This window comes from Paracoccidioides brasiliensis, assembly GCF_000150735.1.
Source record: "Paracoccidioides brasiliensis Pb18 unplaced genomic scaffold supercont2.1, whole genome shotgun sequence".
In the NCBI taxonomy this organism is placed as follows: domain Eukaryota; kingdom Fungi; phylum Ascomycota; class Eurotiomycetes; order Onygenales; family Ajellomycetaceae; genus Paracoccidioides; species Paracoccidioides brasiliensis.
In genome coordinates this window covers 3,884,898-3,907,762 of record NW_011371358.1, presented here as the reverse complement: position 1 = coordinate 3,907,762, position 22,865 = coordinate 3,884,898, and the positions used below count along the sequence as shown (strand labels likewise).

General features: G+C 41.8%; 4 protein-coding genes across 4 annotated transcripts; 2 read left to right on the top strand and 2 right to left on the bottom strand.

The window, feature by feature from the left end:
- Positions 1 to 350: 350 nt before the first annotated feature.
- Positions 351 to 2,468, bottom strand: PADG_01181 (AAA family ATPase CDC6; the record flags this gene model as incomplete). The annotated part of the gene is made up of 3 exons (XM_010757856.1): positions 351 to 2,026; positions 2,098 to 2,325; positions 2,411 to 2,468. 3 exons carry the CDS (start codon positions 2,466 to 2,468, stop codon positions 351 to 353), a joined length of 1,962 nt encoding a protein of 653 aa, XP_010756158.1.
- A 1,218-nt stretch (positions 2,469 to 3,686) lies between these two features.
- On the top strand, positions 3,687 to 5,559 carry PADG_01180 (uncharacterized protein; the record flags this gene model as incomplete). Its single annotated transcript, XM_010757855.1, has 2 exons — positions 3,687 to 4,271; positions 4,462 to 5,559. The coding sequence occupies 2 exons, from the start codon at positions 3,687 to 3,689 to the stop codon at positions 5,557 to 5,559; spliced, it is 1,683 nt and encodes a 560-aa protein (XP_010756157.1).
- An 8,934-nt stretch (positions 5,560 to 14,493) lies between these two features.
- PADG_01179 (uncharacterized protein) lies at positions 14,494 to 14,710 on the bottom strand (the record flags this gene model as incomplete). The annotated part of the gene is made up of 2 exons (XM_010757854.1): positions 14,494 to 14,595; positions 14,669 to 14,710. 2 exons carry the CDS (start codon positions 14,708 to 14,710, stop codon positions 14,494 to 14,496), a joined length of 144 nt encoding a protein of 47 aa, XP_010756156.1.
- A 3,789-nt stretch (positions 14,711 to 18,499) lies between these two features.
- On the top strand, positions 18,500 to 20,946 carry PADG_01178 (STE/STE20/YSK protein kinase; the record flags this gene model as incomplete). The annotated part of the gene is made up of 4 exons (XM_010757853.1): positions 18,500 to 18,551; positions 18,612 to 18,642; positions 18,733 to 19,049; positions 19,118 to 20,946. The coding sequence occupies 4 exons, from the start codon at positions 18,500 to 18,502 to the stop codon at positions 20,944 to 20,946; spliced, it is 2,229 nt and encodes a 742-aa protein (XP_010756155.1).
- Positions 20,947 to 22,865: the final 1,919 nt, after the last annotated feature.

Sequence of the window (22,865 nt, the reverse complement as noted above, 5' to 3'; positions counted from 1 at the left end):
TCCAGAGAAATGAATAGGGCGGCTTTCGACAATATTAAGGATGTAATATATGCATCCTAACATAATCCATGTCTATACTCGTCGTACACCCCGCGCTCGTACCCATAACTGTGTATGTAAATAACTCGAACGATACCCTCGCTATGATAAACCAGAAAGAATAAGTTGATAATATGCGTGCATAAGAACATGCAACAAAACATAACCATACACCAATACATCTATAACCACGCGATACAAAATGATAATAACCACAGGCGCACTTCACCTACAAAACATACAATGCCAATCGTAGCAGAGGAGAGTAGCGCAAACAAAGCACATCACACCCACCAAAGAACAAAGCACAATTACACCTCAGTCCCCAGCAACCTCCTAAGAATCCCCTCCCCAGCCCCGTAAATATGGCCCTCAACCTCTCGCTCGTCAACAAAGCACACAAACCCCCTCTCTTCGCCCCACTTCTTCCTCGCAGCGCGACTGGGCGTCATAGCTGAGGACGAAGACGAGAACGAAGACGAGAACGAAGACGCACCCCCATAACCCCGCCCCTGCGCCTCACCTACAAGTCCCAACGTCTCAAGACTGCCAATGACATCGCGGAACTCCGTCGCGGAAAGAGGCTGGAGGATCTTATCCCGCCGACACAGGGTGGAGTAAGTTGCGAAGAGCTGGTTGACGGTGGGGGCGGCGGAGGCTGTTGAACGGGGAGTTTTAGAGGGGGTGCTCAGAACACCATTTCCGTCTGAATCCTGCTGCTTCCGACCCAGGGCAATCATGGCGCAGAGGGCGGCCTTTTGCTGTAAATTTAATCCCTGAAGGCGCTGCGTGGCGCCATTGCCAAAGGCGCTGGAGGTGACGCGTGCGACGTGGGCGACTGTAGCTCTTGGAGCTGTAGCTGCTGTGTAGACGGGTCCTGTCCAGGGTTGTGTTGACGAGCATGACGACGAAGACGGTGTATCTGGCGGGGAAACAAGGGAGGCAAGGTTAACATTCTCGGTCAGTGGTGCTTTAGAGCTGGCGATACTGTTCGTAGGCGCGCCACAAGATATATTCCGGATGAATTCCTGTTCGATGAGATCGATGGTGTGGCGGACAATGTCAAAAGCCTTGCGTAGATCGCCAGTTTGGGAGGCTACTTTTCTCGCGCAGAGTTGGATGGCGGCCGGGTGTAGGAAGGGGATGAAGTCAGCTGGACCGCAGTTGGGGGCTGTTGTTGGCAACAATGAGCGGAGACGGGTGGTTATGATGCCAGAGATCTGCGGGGCGGTATAGGGCAAGAAGGGCAGGAGATGTGGTTTGAGATTCTTTGCCTTGAGACGTGGTAAGAAGCGATCGGTTAGGTCGAGGGCGTTGGCGATGCCGATGAGCACGAGTTGGGAGCCGGGTTGCAGGGACCATTCGAAGAGGGTGTAGAGAGTTTCAACATCTGATGATAGAAGATGGTCTATTTCATCGAGGGCAACCACATAGAATGCAGTAGAAGCACTTCGTTTCTTCTGCAAGAACATGCCACCCAACAACTCGGTCCGACTCTTCTTAAACAGCTGCGCATCATCGCACAGTTCATCAACGAGTTTCGTATAGATATCCCTGGAACTCGTCATGCTGGCACAATTGATGTGGGCCACCCTGACAGATTTCTCAAGGTGTATGTCGCGCCACACTTCGTTGACCATGGCGCTCTTGCCCGTCCCTGGGGGTCCGCTGACATAGATACATCCGCCACTCCGGGACTGTACAGCATTGTCGATGAAGGCGGTCAGTTCCTCCCGTTCGCTGTCACGACCCACCAGTCTACCTGGAGTTGAACTTCTGGCGAATAGCTGTCTGGCGGGGGTGTAGACACTCTGTGCAGCTGTGACATGGCAGATAGTACGGGGAGCTCGAGGAGTCAAGGGTTTTCCCGTAACTTTCACACGATGTTTGGGAGTAGTGGGAATGGTCGGTTTGGCTTTAGATAGGGCATCTCTAGAGCGGTATGCCTTTTGGAGGGTGGTGAATTCCTTTGGGCGCGTATTTTCATCTAGTAAAAACTTGGGTTAGAAGAAAAATCTGCGACCGTAGGAAGAATATATGGGTGACCAGGGACTTTACCCGTTACAGTCTCAGTAGATTTTATCACTTTTACTGGTGATGTAGCGATAGCCTTGACTGTCTTGTCAGGAACGGTACGTTTCGAGCGGCCATTGTTACGGCTGGACGAAGATCTACAGATGGTGTTTTGCAGTATAGAGGGCTCATCCTCCTCCTCATGAATCCAAGGTAGAGGAGGAGATTTTGTCCGTCGTTTGCTGGAGCGCAGCGAGATAGCACTTGCAGCACCTAATTGATTAAAATAAATACAAGGTGAGTTTTGAACCCTCAATTGCCCACGGAATTCGAAGAAATTGCATGAACAAGCACCTACCAGTAGCACTTGAGTCGGGAGTTGCCCTCCGTCTCTTGCCCAGGACTGAGGAAGCCATGACCCCGAGATGAGTAGCTGCTTTAATTTTGTGAAGGGTTTGACTTGCGCAGGGCTTGGGTTAGTTGGGTGTTGAAGAGTGAAAAGCAGCGAGGGACGACTTGGGCAGGCTTGGGATAGATTGATAAAATGGGGTTTTGATGGAGTAGAGAAAAGGTACCTATTGGCAGAAAGAAACTAGCGAGGTACAAAGGGGGTACATATAAGCATCGCCTTTTGTGAGTCGCGTTAAGGCAAAGTCGCGTGGCCCAATGGAGACACGCGACTTGGGGAGGGTGACGCGACATTATGTCGCGCTCTACTACAGAGTACCCCCACACTGAGTATGTTTTTAACTTGGAAAACAACTCTACGAAGATATAGACTGGATGATATAAGATGCGTACTCCACTTTCATTTCCACAGCTGAGGGGATATTTGATTCCCAGCCCTCTCTTTTCCGCAGACTGCTAACAAAGTATAGTTAACTCAAGTCATTGAGTTGGTAACCTGAGGGGAGTTCGCGCTGACCGTCTGTTCTAATCAGCCTATTAACTAGTTAGATACGGGAGACTATTTGCACCACTTGTGCTGCTCATTGGAAAAAATCTGATGAGTCAGCTATGCTCACAAAAGCTGCGTTGCTGGTCTCTGATTACTCCCATAACCACTCGCCACACTGGGCTAAACCGGATTCTCACCGGAACCGGAAGATATATGCCTCCGCCAGCTGCGGGTCTTTCAACCAAAACAGCCAGCCACGGCCGGGAAGATAGCCCCTTTGACGTTGGGCAGAGGCATACACCACCTCATAACCTCATCCAACAACACAACTCACTCACCCTCTGTTCGCCATCATAGATCACAATTCCGGAATAGACTCTAGAATTCCTACAAAGACAGCCATGCCCGCTCCTGTCTGCTCTTAATTCGCCCTTCCCTGTGCTTCCTTCATAGCTTGCTTAGCCGCCATTGTGTTTCATGCCCCTCACGAGATAAAGATTCCGCCCCACTCCCGAGCCCTTGGCTTTGTTCATTGTTCCTCCTCCTCAATCATCCAACTCCCCAGAATAAAACCTATTACATTCTCTCCCTCCCTATATCTCTCTTATCCTCTCTTATCCCACTAGAGGACATCGATTTTCCACGATCCCCTTAATATCCGGACAATCCACTCCGTCTATATTCGGTTTAGTGCAAATAGAAAGAAGGAAAGAAAGAAAAAGAAAATCCCTCCGCCATGGCAGACGCTGCAGTGGCAGGCTTCACAGAAATCACGGGGTCAACCCCCGAGGTGGCCGCCCACTATCTGCAGCTGACCGATGGAAACCTCGAAATCGCTATGCAGCTCTACTTCGAAAATGGAAGCGCTGATATACACCAGGAACCCTCTGTTCAACCAGCTCCACCATACCCCGCACCCGCACCTGTACTATCATCTACCCGACCCTCTCACCCCTCCGGCTACCAAGATGTACACGGTGTAGTTCATCTCGACTCTGACGGCGATGATGATGATGGTAACTACAACAACCGTAATAATGATAATAATATGAATGAGGTAGAAGAGGTGGAAGCCGTCAATATCCCCGTACGAACCTCACAGCAGCAATCAGCCTCCACCAGTCGACCTCCACCTTCAAACACAACCTTTGACGATGATGAAGCTCTGGCCCGCCGTTTACAAGAGGAATTTTACGCTGGTGCGGAGGGTTTGAACGCAGTGGATGCTGACGGCGTAAGGGCTCCCATGGCTCGGACTACAGAAACTCTCGTTGGCCCCAGCGCGGATTCGGGGTTTGATGATGCCAGCTTAGAAGAAGCAGTCCTGCGCCAGATGCGGGCTAGACAGCATGCCAGAGCAGGCAAGTAGACCGCCATGTCTTGTCTGTTTATCTCTTAACAATCCTGGAGTTTGTTGTTATGTTCATGGCGCTGATATCAATCTTTCCATCCACGTAGGTCGGCCGGGTATTTTCAACCAACGGCCTGTTTCATTCTCGATCTGGAACCAGGACGACCCAGCCTCCCATCGTGCTGCCTTGTCGCACGCTACAGGGGGAGCCTCGAATACGTCAAGTAAATCGGGAATGCTTGCAGAAATGTACCGCCCCCCCTTCGAGATCATATCGAAACTCCCTTGGGATCTAGCTCGCGATGAAGGCCGGGAGAAAATGAGATGGCTCCTGGTCAACATCCAGGATCCAGCTGTCTTTGACTGTCAAGTGTTGAACAGAGATCTTTGGAAGAACCCAGGCGTCATGGAGACAGTGAAGGAACATTTCATCTTTCTACAATACTTAAAGGACGACCCGCGTGGCTCACAGTACATCCGGTATTATTTCCCGGGCGTTGACGTTCAAGAAGAATACCCGCACATTGCAGTCGTCGATCCACGAACGGGCGAGCAAGTCAAGACCTGGTCTGGGCCCCCGGTCATAAAACCGGCAGATTTCCTAATGCAGCTTCACGAATTCCTCGATCGGTACAGTTTAGACAACAGCGTGCGAAACCCCGTCGCAAGACGGAAACTGGACGTGAGGAAGGAGCGCAAGATCGAATCGATGACTGAAGACGAGATGCTAGAGATGGCTTTAAAGAATAGCCTGGAAGCCCAAAATCCATCTCGACGCGAGGATCCCGATGATCTGACACGGAGCATAGGCGATGTTAGTGTCAAGGGCAAGGGGAAGGGGAAGGGGAAGGAGAAGGGGCAAACATCCTCATTGGACCCGGACGATATCGACATGGACTCAAACAGCCCAGGCAAAAAAGCAGACGAAGACGAAAACGACGCCAACTCATCCCGCCCCAGCTCCACCTTCGCCTCCATCCCCTCCGACCGCTCTCACACCGAGCCAAACCCGGACCCAGCAACAGTGACACGAATCCAATTCCGTCACCCAACCGGCCGCGTGATTCGGCGCTTCAACCTCTCCGACCCCGTGCGGCGGATATACGAATGGCTTAAAGCGTCGCCTTTGGAGGGTAAGGAGGGCGTTGAGTTTGAGCTAGTGGCTATGGGGCAGAATTTGATTGGGTTGTTGGATGTTAGTGTTGAGGATGCTGGGTTGAAGAATGGGACTGTTATGGTTGGGTTTGTGGAGGACTAGTGGAGGACTAGTGGAGGGTGTGTTCTATGGGGTAAGTGGGGATGTGGATGCAAGTTTGTATGACAGAGGGGAGGGAGGGAAGCGTAAGGGTTAATGGCGTTGACATTGTGCACTCGCTTTGGTAGGTAGCGTTGCGTAGGTCATAGACAAATAAGCCTTCCTCACAGTAGCATCTAAAAATATATTGCTGAAGGGGGGAATCTGGCATGGGCCGTTCGGACTATTGAGTTGTATCTTGGTTTCTCCCCCCTTGAGTTTTGTCTTTCTGACATCTTTCTCGTTTATTTTTCAATTTTTTTTTACCCAGGTACCTCCCAAGTAGCCATGTATTATTCCACTTTGTTTCCTTTGTTTCCTCTGGTATATCGAGTCCCGTGGAGAATTCATACCAGTAAATTGAAGCATCTTTATGGTACAGATACATCATCCAGTACAATCAATAATGAAACACAATCCCGCTCGGGGGCAGCAGACAGCAACCCAACACCCATCCCCCAAACAATATCTTCCCCTTCTTCCCCACTTTCTCCCAAATAAACCATCCAAACAACTCACAAACCGCGACAAATCCACATCCAACATATCGTCCAAGTTCCATCACCACACAGACGAAACAGGTCCCAAGAGTTTTCTCCAGCATGAGTTGCTTATTTACTATATTACCACCCGATGGCGACAGGCCTTACTATCTCCTAGGAACCAAATGATTATTACCGCACTTTCTGATCCCCCCATATCGTACAGGTTAATGCCAGTTGGCAGTGTATGTTGTGTCCGAGGCGGTTGAGATGCTTAGATTGGGCTCAGTAAGTTAGACTAAAATATTTCGCCAGTGAGAACACTGAAGTTGAAGACCTTAACAAAATTTATGAAACTACAATACTGAAATAAGAAATAACATTATAACTACATTAATTAGTATTCTCTTCTTTTCAATGAGCAATTCTGGATTGTATGATTCTCTTTTCTACACTCACTACAGCTCTATAAAGCTCACTTCTTTGACTACAGCTCATTCAATTAAACACTTCTCATACAAACTTAATGTATTTCCCAAGCGAGCACAACACCCAAGCAAGTGCAACACCAAAATCCCTAGAGCTCAACTCATTAGATTTTAATTCAAATTATCTCAACACTACAACACTCAATTAAATTAAATTAAATTACACACAGTTGAGAACATGTTAATCTTGTATGATCAAGAATATTACAATTGCTGTAGCATTGTGGAGCTCATCAGTATAGAGCAGATGCAGATAGTAAGAACTTATGAAATTAAGTAACTGACTTTTAACAGATGCTACAGACTCTGCACATGATGCAGATGAAGCTAGAAGACTTTGAATTCCATAACTAGTTAAATCTTTTATGTTTTGTTGAATTTGATGTTAGATTTCTTGTATGTTTACTTCTCTATCTCATTTATATTAAATATATTTTAATATTACTTCTTTACAATAGTGATATTAACTATTTCATATTTATAAATCTTGATAATTTGATCAAAGCTTTTACTCTGCTATAGCACTTACTACTAGTAATAATCTTAGTAGTGGTATAAACTCTCATAGCAAATTTAGTCTCATCAAAGTTGTATATATTTTCTGATAGAATTTCATACTTAGTAATTATATCTGTTAAGATATTAAATCAATTACATATAATTTATTGATATTTATACTTGATTTATTTAGAATTATAACATTTGAAATAGCAGCTTTAAAGCTCTGAACAATATATCACTAAATTTGATACTTAGTTCTTGCCAATGTAAAGAAAAAAAATAATAAAAATGATTGAATTCTGTATAGTAAGAAGATAATTAGCTGTATTCTCAATTAATGTTAACTATAAGAAGAATTCTTGTTTAATCTGATTTATTACTCATTCAACTAACTTATCTTCATCAGTAGAAGATAATTTATTTGAATATTTATATAAATTCATTCTTAATTACTGATTATTTAGTTGATAGATTCAAGTAGAATAAAAAATATTAAATAAGTAAGAAGCTTTATGAATTGAAGTAATTTCTTGACTTCAAAAGCTTTTATTATAAGTTCAAGTCTTCTTTCTTTTTCTAAAGACTCTGAAATATTTTTATTTTAAATTGATAATATAATTATAAATTGAAGTAGAAGAATAGTTAACTTAATAGATATTTTAAATTAATATTATATTTGAATATTGTACTTATTTAAAAAATATATTATATAAAAGTTAATCTTATTAAAATTATAAAAACTCTAGTTAATAGTCTTATTTTATAGTTAATTAAATTAATTTAATTATTTAACTAACTTAATTTATTATTAAAAGTATCACTTTTATTTTGACTATTTTTACTTGTTAAATCATTCAATATATTGATAAAAATAAAAGATTAAGCTTTTAATTAAAAAAAAACTTCTTTTAGCTATTAAAGCTTATAAATTCAATTAAATAAATTCAAATAAATACTATTAAGATATATAATGATAATCATACTACATTAATTAGAAGATTAAAAATTAAACTTTATATATAAATTTTTTATCAAACTGTTTAAAACTCACCTTTATATAAGAAAAATCTCTAGTTCAATAAATAATATTTATAAATAAATGAGATCTAATACTGTATAATTTAAATAAAGTTCTTACATAGTTATATACTCAGCTTTATATCTTTATTTTTTCAGATACCTCTCATGAATCTAAAGTAATTCTTATGATATCAAGACTTCTTATACTAGCTTTTTATCCTCATACTGTTTACTAAAGCACTTTATAAGAAATCAACTCTTTATAAAAAATTAGTTCTTTATGATGAATTAATATTTTATAAAGAATTAATACTTTATAAAGAATCAGCACTTTGTAAAGAATCAGTACTTTATAATAAATTAGATTACTATATTACTATATTTTTATTTTATAAAAAATTAAAAATAAAATATATATTATTTATTTATATGAATAAATTTTTTTAAATTTTTTGAATTTTTTTTATAAAGATTTAGTAATTAACTATTATTCAATTTTATATTTATATTTATTTATCACTATTCTCTTCTTTTTTATAGTACTCATAGTATTTATATATCTATAAGAAGTTGAATCTCTAGATTCACTCTGGCTGGCTGACTCAGCCTAGCCATCATTTGCACATGCGCATGTGATCATGCTATGTGAGCTTGCTTAAGCTTGAGTTCTCATCTTGTTCTTTTCTTCCCTTTCTCAAGCAATTCATCTTTGTTATATAGAAGGACTAGCCTTTAGTTCTTAGAGCTTAACTCTTTACATTACAAATTGCTTCATTTCTTTTATTGATAGGCCATTGAAAGTTTTAATTCTGTATCACAAAGCTCAGCAAACATGCTGACATATGATAGACTATTGAGAGTCTTAAATCCTGCATCATGAAGTTCAGTGATAGCACTGGTATATGAATAGACTGAGTTAGCAATTGTGCAAACAAACAAACAAGTAACATTGAAAATGTCTAGCTGAATGAGATAAAGCAGCAGACTTGTACAACAAATACACAAATGAATCAATATGAAGCAATGAGCAGAGACACTCTCAGCAGCTTTGAACAACAATAAATGACCTTTCTTCAACAGCAGAAACAGGTCTAGTGTGAGAACAGAGATTTAATAGCAGCTCAGCAAGCTGAAATAGCTAATCTATAACAAGCTTTGAACACTCTGACATCAACCCTCTCTCAATTGAACCTGCAATCACTTATTGCAGTCAGAAGATCAAAGATCAAGCTACTGGACTGCAAGAAGTATAATGGTTCTAATCTGAAGCACTACTCTCAGTGAGAGCTAAAGCTTCAATCAAAACTTAAAATTGATGGGAAAGCTTTAGATAATAATGAGAAATGTGCTTGATATGTGTACTTGAGACTGGAAGAAATGGCAGCAGCTTGAGTTTACCTCTGAGTTGAGAATAATAAGAATAAGGTCAACTTCACAGTAGAGAGCTTACTGAAGCAGACACACATGCTCTTTAGTGATTCTGCATGACAGAAAAAGACTATGCAAAAGCTCAACAATCTATGACAGAGTAGAAGAGCTCTCTTCAACTTTCTGCCTGAATTTAATCAGCTACTGCTGGAAGCTGGTGGTCACAGATGAGATGATTGCATTAAAAAGAGATATTTAAAATCCACTCTAAGCATGAAGCTGAGAGAAGGCATAGTGGGTGTAAGGGAACCATCTCTCTATGAGAATTACTGCAAGAAGTTTAGATTAGTTGATCATCAACTCTCTAAGCTTAAGACTTTAAGACAGTGACCTAAACATCATAAGAGCAGATCTTCTTCAGATCATACAACATCTAATCCACACTCTCTACTTCATCATGTTGTTCTTGATTGACAAAACTGGTCTCAAGCTTCTGCTGATGATCTGATGAATCTCTCTTCTGATGCTGTGATTTCAAGTGTCTACTACATCAAATTGATAAATTAGACAAAGATTAATTGATGAAGAGAGCAAGGCCTGTGCCTGAGATGCAGAGCTGGAGGTCATATGATTAAGAACTGTCTGTTCAAACCTCCCAGACACTCTGCCACCTTCATGATAGCTAAGATGATCCCTGAGCCAGTACTGAATGACAATGATATGAATATGAGTGAGGATTCAGGAAAAAGAGTAGCTTCAATCAAAAACCCTTCACTGTCAATGCTCTAGTGGATAATGCCTTTTCAACTAGAGCAATGATAGACAGTGGATGTAATGTCTATGATCTTATTTCTCAATTCTATGTTAACAAGTATAAGCTCCTGTACATTGAAATTCCCTCTGTTAAAATGACCAGCTTTGAAGACTTCATGAGACTCTCCACAAGCATAGTAACTGGCATTTGAATTGATATAGATGGTCATGTAACTGAACAGACCTTTCTCTACATAGTGAATGAGTTATATGATCATGATATGTATTTAGATGACCTCTGGCTGGCCCAGCAAAAGATGACTGTGATATCTCATCAAAGAATTGTGAGATTTAAAGAGAGTGATATGGAGGTAGAGTCTAGTTCAAATGCAAAAGCTGATGTGATTCTCATCTCTAATGTAAGCTTCTCTAGGCTTGCAAGCACTTGAGAGAAGTAAAACATTGAGATCTTCACTGTCAGTTTGACCAACATTCAAAAGACTCTGAAAGTGAAATCAAAGATTGATCCTAGAGAAAAGCTGTCTGAACATTATCATGAGGTTTTGGATGTATTTGATAAGAAAGCTGCCAACACTCTACCCTCACTTTGTGGCTCAGATAGAGGTCATGGAATTGAACTGATTAAAAAGGCTGATAGTAGTGCAGAATAATCCCCTTGAGGCTCACTATATAATATGTCTTGAGAGGAACTACTGACTTTGTGAAAGACTCTTACAGATTATCTAGATAAGGGCTTTATTAGAGTGAGCAACTCCCCTGCAGCTGCTCTCATACTATTTGCAAAGAAGTCTGAGGCTGGACTAAGATTCTGTGTGGACTATCAAGCTCTTAACAAAATCATCTGAAAGAATTGATATTCTCTACCATTAATCAGCAAGACTCTACAGTGAATTAGACAGGCTAAATAATTCACTAAGCTGGACATTATTGCAGCTTTTCACAAGATTCAAATCACAGAAGGTGATGAGTGGATGACAGCCTTTAGAACCAGATACAGGCTATTTGAGTGGTTGATTACACTCTTTGATTTGGCCAATGCTCCAAGCACATTTCAAAAATATATCAACTAGGCATTATATGAATATCTGGATGACTTCTACTCAGTCTATTTAGATGACATCTTGATATTTTCCTCAAGAAGCTTACAGGAGCATCACAAGCATGTATAAAAGATGCTTATGCATCTACAGAAAGCAGGCCTGCAGGCAGACATCAAAAAGAGTGAGTTTGAGATGAACAGTACAAAATATCTTGAATTCATCATTGAAGCAGGCAAGGGTATATGAATGAATTCAGAGAAGGTTAAAGCTGTTTTGAAATGAGCAACACCTATTACTCTTAAAGATGTATAAGGATTTTTAGACTTTGTCAATTTCTATAGACAATTTATCAGAGATTTCTCAAAGATCACAACCTCACTGATGATTCTTACATGCAAGAATGTTTCTTTTTTGTAGATGAGCAAGGCTGAAGAAGCTTTTAAGCATCTAAAATCAATGCTTATCTTCACTCTAATCCTGCTTCAATTTGACTCTGACTATGAGACTATATTGAAAACAGACTTCTCAGATTACATCTCAGAAGAAGTGCTGCTACAATATGATGAGCAGAGCATTCTATGCTCATGTGCCTTTTTCTCTTGCAAGCATTCACCTGCAGAATGCAACTATGAGATTCATGATAAAGAGTTATTAGCAATAATTGAGTGTTTAAAGAAATAGAACATTGAGCTATGAAGTGTAAAGAAATTTAAGATTCTCACAGATCATAAGAATCTAGAATACTTCATGACTACATGCAGACTAAATAAAAGACAGCTACATTGAATGGATATTCTCTATTGATTCAACTTCAGAATTGATTACTGGTCAGAGAAGTTAAACACTGAACCAGACACTCTATTGTAAAGAGAGCAGGACATGTCACAGAGTGCTGATGATGAGAGAATCAAGCAGAGGCAAGCTCAACTATTTAAGTTTAATGTACTGGCATCTGGAATGGAATCAATAGTGACTGCTGCCAGCATGAAATCTGAGATGTCTCTTCAAGCTCAGTGAAATGAGATTTGCAAAAATGACAAGATTCTGCAGTATCTGAAGCAAACTCTTCATGAGAGAAGATTCAGATTTTCTTCTGAACTCAGTAATAAGACCTCTGTCTCTGAGTGCTCTTTAAATGAGAACAGGAAGCTTCTCTTTCAAGATCATAAATAAGTGCCAGACTTTGAACCTCTTCAAATCAGATTAGTGCATGAGGCTCATAACTCATCTCTTATCAGTCATTTCAGATGAGAGCAAACAGCAGAAGTTCTAATACATGAGTTCTACTGATCAGACTATGCTGCTGATGTGAGAAGAATGATCAGAAACTGCCATCTTTGCAGATCAAACATTATATGAAGAGATCAACATCAGAGACTGCTTAAGCCTCTTCTTATTTCTGAACACATGTGGCAGGAGCTTTTCATAGACTTTATTATGAACTTATCAAGCTCTAAAGAATGCATGAATATCATGGTTATAACAGACAGACTGATCAAGGGGGTTATATTAAAAGTAGTTAAGAAAGCTGATGCAGAGACAGTGACTAGAGTGTTTCTTTGCAACATTATTTCTCAACATGGCATTTCTAAGATGATAGTGTCAGATTGAGAATCAGCTTTTACAAGCATGTTTTGAACTTAGATGTGTGAGAAATTAGATATTAAAAGATGACTTTTCACAGTCTATCACTCAGAGACTGATGAAGCTACAGAGTGAATGAATTAGACTGTGAAAATCTATCTACACAAGTATGTTAGCTTTCAACAGAATGACTGGCATGAATGACTCTCTCTAACAGAGATGATTATCAATAATAGAGATGCTGCCTCAACAGATGTGAGCTTATTTTTTTTAACACATCTTTTCCACATCTTCTTCATTGATATAGCTGATACACTCTCTGTTGAAACATCACATAATCTCATTGAGTTTGCAGATGATTACATGAGAAAGGCTCACAAAGTGTTGAAGTGAGCTCAAGTAAAAATGATAAATGCTCAGCAATCTCAAGAGAAATATATGAATAGATGAAGAGACCCAGCTTCAAGCTTTCAACCTGGAGATAAGATCTGATTAAGCTTAGAGAACATGAGAACTAATCATCTGTGCAAGAAGCTGGATGTGAAATACAATCAATATACTGTGCTAGAAAAGATAGAATTTCATGCTTACTGACTGAACATTTCATCTGACATTCACAATGTCTTTAATGTAAAGCTTCTACATGCTGTGGTGACAGATCCCCTGCCTAGTCAGAGGCAAACTGACTGGCAGTCACTCACTATAGAGATCTCAGAAGGATCTGAGTTTGAGATTGAGAAAATTCAGAGTGAATAAATCTATCAGAGAAAAAAGTAATACCTCATTAAATGAATAGATTGAGCTGAGTCTATGTGGAATGATGCAAGTCTCCTATAAAAAGTGAAGGCCTTGAATGCTTGAGAGGCCTCTCAGCAGGCAAAATTAGATGTAAAGAGAGCTTTAAATAGTCATAAAGACCTGCAACAAAGAGGGAGAAGAGGGGTATTATAAGGAATTAAACCTCTAGATTTGCTCTGGCTGGCTGACTCAGCCTAGTCATTGTTTGCACATGCACACATGATTATGCTACACAAGCTTGCTTAAGCTCAAGTTCTCATCTCATTCTTTTCTTCCCTTTCTCAAGCAATTCATCCTTGTTATATAGGAGGACTAGCCTCTAGTTCTTAAAGCTTAACCCTTTACAGAAGCAAATGCAAATCAAGTAAGTCTCAGAACATGTTTGATATTGTTGAGAGATCAGATGTACTGACAGCATTGTGTTGACACACCATCAGACTTGCTGTCTGAGGAGATGGGAGAGAGCTTGTAGAAATGTGATCAAGATCAATTAAGACATTTTTGTAGTTTTTTTTGATTGCTATTGAGATGAAAGAAGGTGCTGAGGCCTGCTTAGATTATAACAACCTTGCATGATCACATGGTCATGTGATGAGGGTTAGGCCTTTTCAGGCACCGAGCCTAATCTGACATCGAGTTTAATCAGGCGCTGGCTGTTAGGCTCAGCGCCCGACCGAGCCCGACCGAGGCCCGGTGCCCGATTAGACTCGACGTCGGATTAAGCTCGGCGCCCGATTAGGCCTAATTCTCATCACGTGACAACGCAGGCCCCAGCACCCCCTTTCATCCCATCAAGCTTAGTATTTCGTTATATAGCAGTTAGCAACGCAGAGAATTTTCTTCTTATGCAGCTCGCATTCGCTCCCTAACACTAGCCTTGGTCGGACTCAGTTGGGCACTGAGCCTAACATCACCCTCTGGTCTAGAAACAGACATGTCCTCATGCTGGTAGGTATTATCAACCTCACCCTTTAGGTAACTGTCTGTCTCCCATGCCTTCAGCCACTCATCTAGTCACCTTGAGAGTCTGGCTTTGTAGAATTAGTTTCATAGAGGTCATATATGATATGTGATGATTCTTTGAAGTCATGAGCTGGATATCAAGATGAATCCTCATCAAATCTCTTTTAATGGACTTGATATTGCAATTTGTCTTGATTCATTTGACTGACTAATATATACTTCATCTTTCATTTATTTTCTTCATCTATCTCAATTGAGTCTGGTGGTTTGACAGTCTGTTCTGATAGAAGATCTTTTGAATCTTGATATAATTTGTCTAAAAAGAAGATTAAATAAATCTTTATAATTATGAGAAGATTCAGTCTATAGACATTGCTCATCCTCTTTAAAATTTTAAAGAAGTTTATGATCTGTGCTGTTAGCTTACAGCTTGATCAGTCAATTCTATATGATTTCAATGTCAAATAGATGAAATCTCTCACTGTGAAGTTAGATTCTCAGTAATATCTATCAGTTCATTTCTTTATTTATTTCTGTGCTGTCTTCATGCTTCTTGTTTATCTGCTTTCAGATCTTTTTCATTTAGTTAACAAAGCTTTAAGCAGCTTTTCAATTTGTTCTTTCTTCTGTATTTAGTTCTCTTAGCAGAGATCTTCAGTCAAATGATGTTCATGATTTATATTCATTTACAGCTAGAAAGTGATAGGGTGCGAATGCGAGCTGCATAAGAAGGAAACTCTTTGCATTGCTAACTGCTATATAACGGAATACTAAGCTTGATGGGATGAAAGGGGGTGCTGGGGCGGAAATCATTACGTGGTCAATCACGTATTACCAGCGACAGCGCCGTAACAGATTGTAAGCATGTTCAGCAACTTAATATGCAGATTGAAGCTCAAATTGAAGCTATATCTCTTCAGCAAGCTCCTCCATGCTGCAGTGACCGTGAGACTATTGAACATACTATACACAGTTGCCTAATAAATAGCTATATAATCAATTATTAGCTAGTCTCAATTTATTAATATTTTAAATATTTAAGTGTGTTGGTTGTTGAATACATTGAATATTTGATGATTTTCAGAGAGAATCCGCCGCTCGGTGGTGAAGTACGTTATACATTATAACTTAGCAGTAGCTCAAATACTGAAATTGACCATCTTTATAAGCTACTTGACAAGTCGTTCCTTGATTTGAATTAGGGATGGCTGACATATTGAATTAATTAGCTCGTAAAGTTAAATATGGAGTCACAGGGTATATTACGTTTAACCATAAACGGATTAGTTAGTCAACCAAACTAAATTAAGGTTAAGGGTGGACCGTGTGAACCAAACTTTCACATCCCGGTCAACCGGGGTCCTTGGGGAATATTTCCTACGGGTCAACGATATTTCTCATATCACTTGCACTGGATTAATTCCCTTGTTTCCAAAACATAGTATAAGTGCCTGGTTGGTCCTTCGAAAACGGAATAGTGGAAATCTTAGATCATAACCATTTTCAAGTGAGGAATATTTGCGGCTATAATCATCTTAGGTTCCCGGGTATGATGTCACAATGCCCTCCAAAATTTTGCAACAGATTGCATCTCCTGCCAAGCCGACACTTACAGCGGTCTTGATACGACTTTTTTATCACAAGCTGTGGAGTCATATTATTCCCTTGCAAATCTCCTAACAATCGAAACGGGATATGCCACTCTCAGCAAGTCACTCTCAGCAAGTCAGTGGTGGCGGTCTGTCCTATGTCCTCTGAGTTTATGGCTCACTTCTAGACACTCTTTCAAAATGACCGGTGAGCACTGGTGCTATCACAGCTGAGGGATGATATTTGAAATGATAGGATACCATTTCTGCATTCCAACCGTTCGCAACTGGGCTGAAGCAGTGGATACGACGAGGAATTGAAAATGTATTCGAATGATTCCTGTGACTGCTGCCCATCTGTATTTCAGTGCGAGCAGCAGCTACGCGGACTATGCTTGTCATGTCCTCCATCCTGATTTGGGCTAACGGGATGCTTCGGTTTGAAAAGCTAGTGGTAATAAACGATCTTGGGCCCTGGGTGTCAACAGGTCGATCGGATAGGGGTATAAACAGGGTTTTCACCATTCAATTCTCCAGAGCGCCAGGCGGCTGTTCTATGCAAGGAGTTTGTATGGCAGGTACTATTGGGGTGTAGGGTCGAGTAGTTTGGCGGTTCAAATATGACAATTCGTAGAGTTGATGCATTGGATTTCAGTGACGCAGAAAAATTCTGAGTGATTCAAAAGGTTGTTGCAGATGATCGCACACGGATGGAGAACAATTCAGGAGGCTTGCCACTGCATTCTACGGAGAATCTTCCAGAATATAGGACAGTTGTATAAGCCGGACGCAGGGTTTTGTAGTTATAAGTTCTGACCTGAGTGCATACATAACTATGAATATATTATGGTTCTCGTTCTCGCAACTCCTCTTATGGTTCGTGCCACGTTCCTGAGTTCGAGCCAGTTCCTTGATGCTCCTTGTATTTCGGCAATTGAGGCAAATGAAGTCTATTGATGGATACTATATTGTTGGCGACTAAGTGGAACTTTGACACGCCGCTAACCGTGCATTTAGACAATCTGTCCGCAGATCCTGGTGTAGATTGGCAATCGATTTGAATGGAGTATGCGAGGAGGCTAGCAAGTCCTGTCATGTATCAATTGCTTCTCACGTTACTCCCGCAGAGGAAGCTTAGAAACCCATGGACAGCAGCCAATCCCGCTCTGCATTGGTCAAAGCATCTGGAGCGAGCGGTAAAATTGGAATCCAATTCCACAGGGGAGGGATGACTCAGGCCTGACTCAGCCAGTTTCGAAGCACGACGATTGGTGATCATCAAAACAACAACGTAAACAAAAACATAAACAACAACAAAGCAATAACAACCTTGGAACTCGCCCTGATTTCGATTCCGATCCCCATCAGGATCCTGATCTAAGGCACTCGAACGAACGAGGCTCACCTACCAAAGTTTTATGGTGTTCTAGCCAATCACGCTCCCTACTGTACGTAGTTCTTCCGTCCTCACTTAGAAGTCCCTGGCGAACAATTTTGTTTCGCCTCTGATGCCTGTGACCTGACCCTGAATATTGCCAGAACCAATTCCGTAGAAACAAAGTGTAGTTTGAAGATGGATATTCTTTATATAAATAGAACTGCTGCTGCTGCCTGCTGTTGACTGTCCGTACCCGTCGATATTCTAAAGGTCTTCTCGTAGTCTCCACTCACTTTCCCCGCTATCCCTTGCTACAGTTGGGCAATACCAGTTACCCGCTCCTCAGTATATTCCTTCATACACATCCCAACGACTTGAAGACAGACAGATGCAGCCCATGAATCTCGAGATTATTCAAGCATTTTAATGACCCCAATGTATGCTAAATATCCTACTCTCCCGCAGATTATTAAAAAGCCGCATGTTGCACCGGATATGGTTTGGTGCTGACATCTCGAACCCAAACAGATCCACCGAAATATATCAAATAAACAAGACGACGTTCAACTTTAGCTAACTGACATCCTCCACAGCGATTGAATTTCTCTCCTTTTTCAAATTTGATTATCTATTAAGGCCTCTCTTTCTTGACTAGACGATTTTGAAAGAAGCAGGAGAGACTCACGGCCAATGACTGTACCGTACAATAAAATCAACGTGCTTTCATTCCCCAGTCTGACGATTCCCCCGAGTCGCACACACATCCACATCTCTTCCCCGTACAAATCCTTCGGGATCGTTGCAGCTGGAAAGGAAGAGCAATCTCATTGAGGCCGATATACACTGCAACTTGTCAGAAGACCTCATATTGGATACTATTACAATAATAGTTATCTGAAGCACTGTGTGCCATGCAATAATGGAGGGCGTTGTAGACCCAGAAACCTTCTACACCAAGCAGACTTGCATCGGTATGTCAAGGGTGTTCAATAATAGAATTACTTGAGGACTCTTGATTGACTTTTGTACAGGAGGCGGGAGCTTTGGAAAAGTTTACAAAGGGTATGTGGTTGTTATTCTCCTTGCTGCATCCCCAGTTCTCAATAATCTTCAAGGATATATCTAATGTTTATGTTTCCTTTTTAAATGTAGAGTAGATAAGCGGACAGGCCAAGCTGTTGCGATTAAGATTATTGATGTCGAAAATGCCGACGACGAGGTTGAAGATATTATTCAAGAAATCTCCATTCTGTCCGAACTCAATTCTCCATATGTCACCAAGTACCATGGCTCGTTCTTGAAGGGATCAGACCTGTGGATCATAATGGAGTTTTGTGCAGGTGGAAGTTGTTGTGACTTGATGCGTGCAGGCCTCATTACTGAGGACTACATCATGATCATTCTCAGAGAATTGCTAATGGGACTGGATTATCTCCATAGTGACAAAAAATTACACAGAGATATCAAAGGTGGGTAATCCCATTTTTATCCCATGTTGTGTATCCACTGGAACTGAAAGAATTTTCCTTCGATTTAGCTGCAAACGTACTTCTTGGGGCAAATGGTCAAGTTAAACTGGCAGATTTTGGCGTCTCGGGACAACTTTCAGCGACCATGACCAAGAAAAACACTTTCGTTGGCACCCCTTTCTGGATGGCGCCAGAGGTTATCAAGCAATCCGGATATGATCACAAAGCAGACATATGGTCCTTGGGTATTACGGCGATCGAACTGGCACAGGGCGAGCCACCATACTCCGACATCCATCCAATGAAAGTTCTCTTCCTGATTCCCAAGAACCCACCTCCAGTACTTCAAGGCGACTTCAGCAAATCATTTAAGGATTTTGTGGAATTGTGCTTGAAGAAAGACCCTAGAGAGCGACCTTCAGCCAAAGAGCTGCTTAAACATTCTTTTGTTAAACGAGCAAAGAAGACAACTTATCTCACTGAGCTTATTGAACGATCAGAGCGGTGGCAGGCAGTTCATGGTAACCGATCAGCTGATGATGGGGACGAACGAGATAGTTGTCGGCCTCCGCATAAACCTTCTCCCGAGGAAGAAGATCTGTGGGACTTTGGCACCGTCAGACCAGCCGGTGGGAGGGCGGCAGGGTTACAGGCAATGAATGATGCCGCTGCCAATGCAAGAAAGCAGGTACATGAAAAAACAAATAGAGCACCAATTGAACCACGGAAGTGCTCTGCGGATCTGCATATTCAGGACAAACCGTCGAAGGATACCATGAAGGCTCTACCATTACCTCCTAGATCACCTCAAAAACGTAATCTTCCCGTTGCCCTCCCGGCCTCTCCTATATCTGCTGCCAATGTTCCACTCCCACCATCAATGCAGAAACAAAAGTGTCTTCAGGAACCATTATTGCCCAAAACTCCTTCACATTTCACGAAGCCTCTGCCATTGCCCCAGAAGGAAAGTCCCAGCACGAGCGATTATGACAAGGCATTGCAGCTATCCTTAGCTCAGGACATTGGTTTTCTCCAACTTGGTGAAGCAAGCGACCCGCAACGTTCGCAGCAAAAACAACTCCCATACCCGGCTCCCAATTCACCCACACCAGCCCCAGCATTCCAGGATCATATTCCAAAGAAACCAATTCCAATGCATATACCGGAAATACCACCATTTAAGGGGCATTCTCTGGCAAATCCGTTGGAAGATGCATCAAACAAAAAGCCCAGTCCAGCTAAGGTCAGCCCTTGCCAAAAGCCCCCAGGGGAACAACCGCTTCCATTTCTCGCATTTCAGTCCCACACTTTGGATCAAAATGTCCAGCAGCAGCCACCACCTCCCATACAGCAGCAACAACGCCTTCCGCAGCTATCAAACACGCAGCCAAAGGATATACCAAACAAACTGGAATTACCACCACTGCAACATCCACCCCAACCACTGCTACAACAAGACCAGCTACGCAAATCCAGTAAATTCAATCAACCCTCATCACTCCCCTTCTCCACAGATCCAACTTCTTGCAACAACGACATCACCGCTCTGAACGGCGTTATCCTTCCTGCCCTCGAAGCCGCCCTTCACCGCCGCACCTACAACATCAACGCCCTAGCACGGGGCTCGGGCGGTGGTGCTGGTCGCAAAAACAACGACCCCGCAGCTACAGAATTGCTCCAACGTCGACACTATGCGCATGAAAAGCTGAAGCGACTCGTTATAAAGGCTGCGGGCATTTTTAAGGAAATTGAGAAGTGGGATGATGACGCTCCTGTCGGGATGGGTGGGGATGTTAGTGCGTTTCTTGAAGGGTTTTTGGAGGAAGTGCTTGTGAGAGTTGAGCCAGAGGAGGATTCTGCTGGTGCTGAGGGTGGGGCGACGGGTAAAAGTGGATGATGGGTGAAGGAGATGGTTTTCCAAGACGTGATTGGACTCTATGTTTTTGTCTGTATGGGTGTGGATGAATCTCCGGGCTTTTTGTGCTGACTGTCAGATTGTGGGGTGAACTTTTCTCTCTCCTTTTTCTCCTTTCTTTTCACTTGTATCTAACTGTTCTGCAATAGGCGGGGTTGGTTCTGCGGGTTTGATATCATAATTCTTGTCCATGTCGGAATTACTGTTAAGTATGTTCTGGTGGTCGGTAGCTGTTTTGATGGACTTTTGAGGGCGGGGTTAGGGAAGCGATCTTTTTATATCTTTTACATTACTCCGTGCTAGCGAGATGAGCCTACCGGGTTGGAAACATGTTTTTGTCGAATTGTCGTGTTAATTGACACTCTCTAGTAACGAGTTATTTGAGAATGGGGTCATGGTTTAAAGCTATTAAATAAATCTTGTTTCTGAAGAAGCAGACATACCACGTCCTTCCGTGAATAAACCGGATATACTACACAGTCAAACCCTTCCCTACATCTGGCTTGGTGCTCGGGTTGCAGAAGTTCTGAGGTTCGATCTGTGCAGATGATCAAGAATGCACCGCAGTATTTCGAGCTCGGTTCTCGTCTTCCAGAGGACTGTTCGTAGAATGGATAAGGCCCTATTGATATGGTCCACGTGTATTGGGGATCGTTCCTATTCTTCTAAGCCTCTTCTAAACGCTGTGGGCTACGCACATTCATCTACGGAGGACATGGTATTATGTGACCTCGGTGGTCGAGGGACGACATCTTGAGGACCTATGGGTTAATGACTTATTAATTGAACAACTGACGATGTATCCCGCTGGAAAAAGCAAATATTCAGTTCCTGTACTTCCGGAGCTCTTAATTTTGTCTCAAACAATGAAATGACAGTTTCATGATTTTCTGTAGGAGCGCCATGTAACTGAGTGGGTTGTTCTATGGCTGATTCGCCGGTTCCGCATCATTTGACTGACGGGTATTAAGTTGGAAAGATTTGTTCACCGACATCGACGGGCGTGCGGGTGATCAATCAGTTTTAAGAGGAAATCCGTAATGGATTAAATTTTTGGCATTTTTTTTTGGACCAATGTTCAACGCTGTGCACTTCATAGAATAGAAACATGATGCTACATCACAAATTACTATGTTGGGCTGCACTTCATGTTCAGTCTCATCAGCAACATTATTCCGGCTAGTGGGGGATTACAGACGGGATTATGAAGTGTTTGGATGGGCCTTGGGACCTGGGAAATAGGCGACTCCCTGTGTTAAATCACTAAGGCTAATGCGTTGCTGATATAGTGGGGCATGCTCAATAACCCCTATACACCCTTCAACAGATTTCGAGAGATGTTGCCTGTGTTCTCTCGAATCTAATTATTTAATTATGTACAGAAACTGGTGGCTGTTAGTTCTTTGTTTTGCCCGATGAATTGGATTGCTTTAAACCTAAAGTTGAGTGCTTCGATGCATTCCACTAATGCACCCCAGTTGCATCCAAGATGCAAGGTGGTCCATGCGAATGGCTCCACTCCTTCTTACATAGCTATTATCTATATACCGCATGCAGCTAGCCTCCATATTAGTTGTTTATCAAACTATCAAAGTAAAACTTGGACTCACGTATCCTCGTATGATGTATATAACCGCTGTCTCCTTGATCACTTTAACTGGGGCGTATAATTTCATTTTGCTATATCGACCAAGCAATCACTTTCTGACGATTTTCTCAATCTGTACACTTCCTCTATTGATGCACCTTCACACAGTGGAAAATGATATTTTCTGGTTAGTTTCTCGTCTGATGTGATAACAGCCGTGAGGCACTCACCGCTTAACCGTCTAACCATATCCTAGCAACTCCTCCACACATTGCGTTTCCATGTCTTATTGCGCTTTCACTTTTCTTGATCA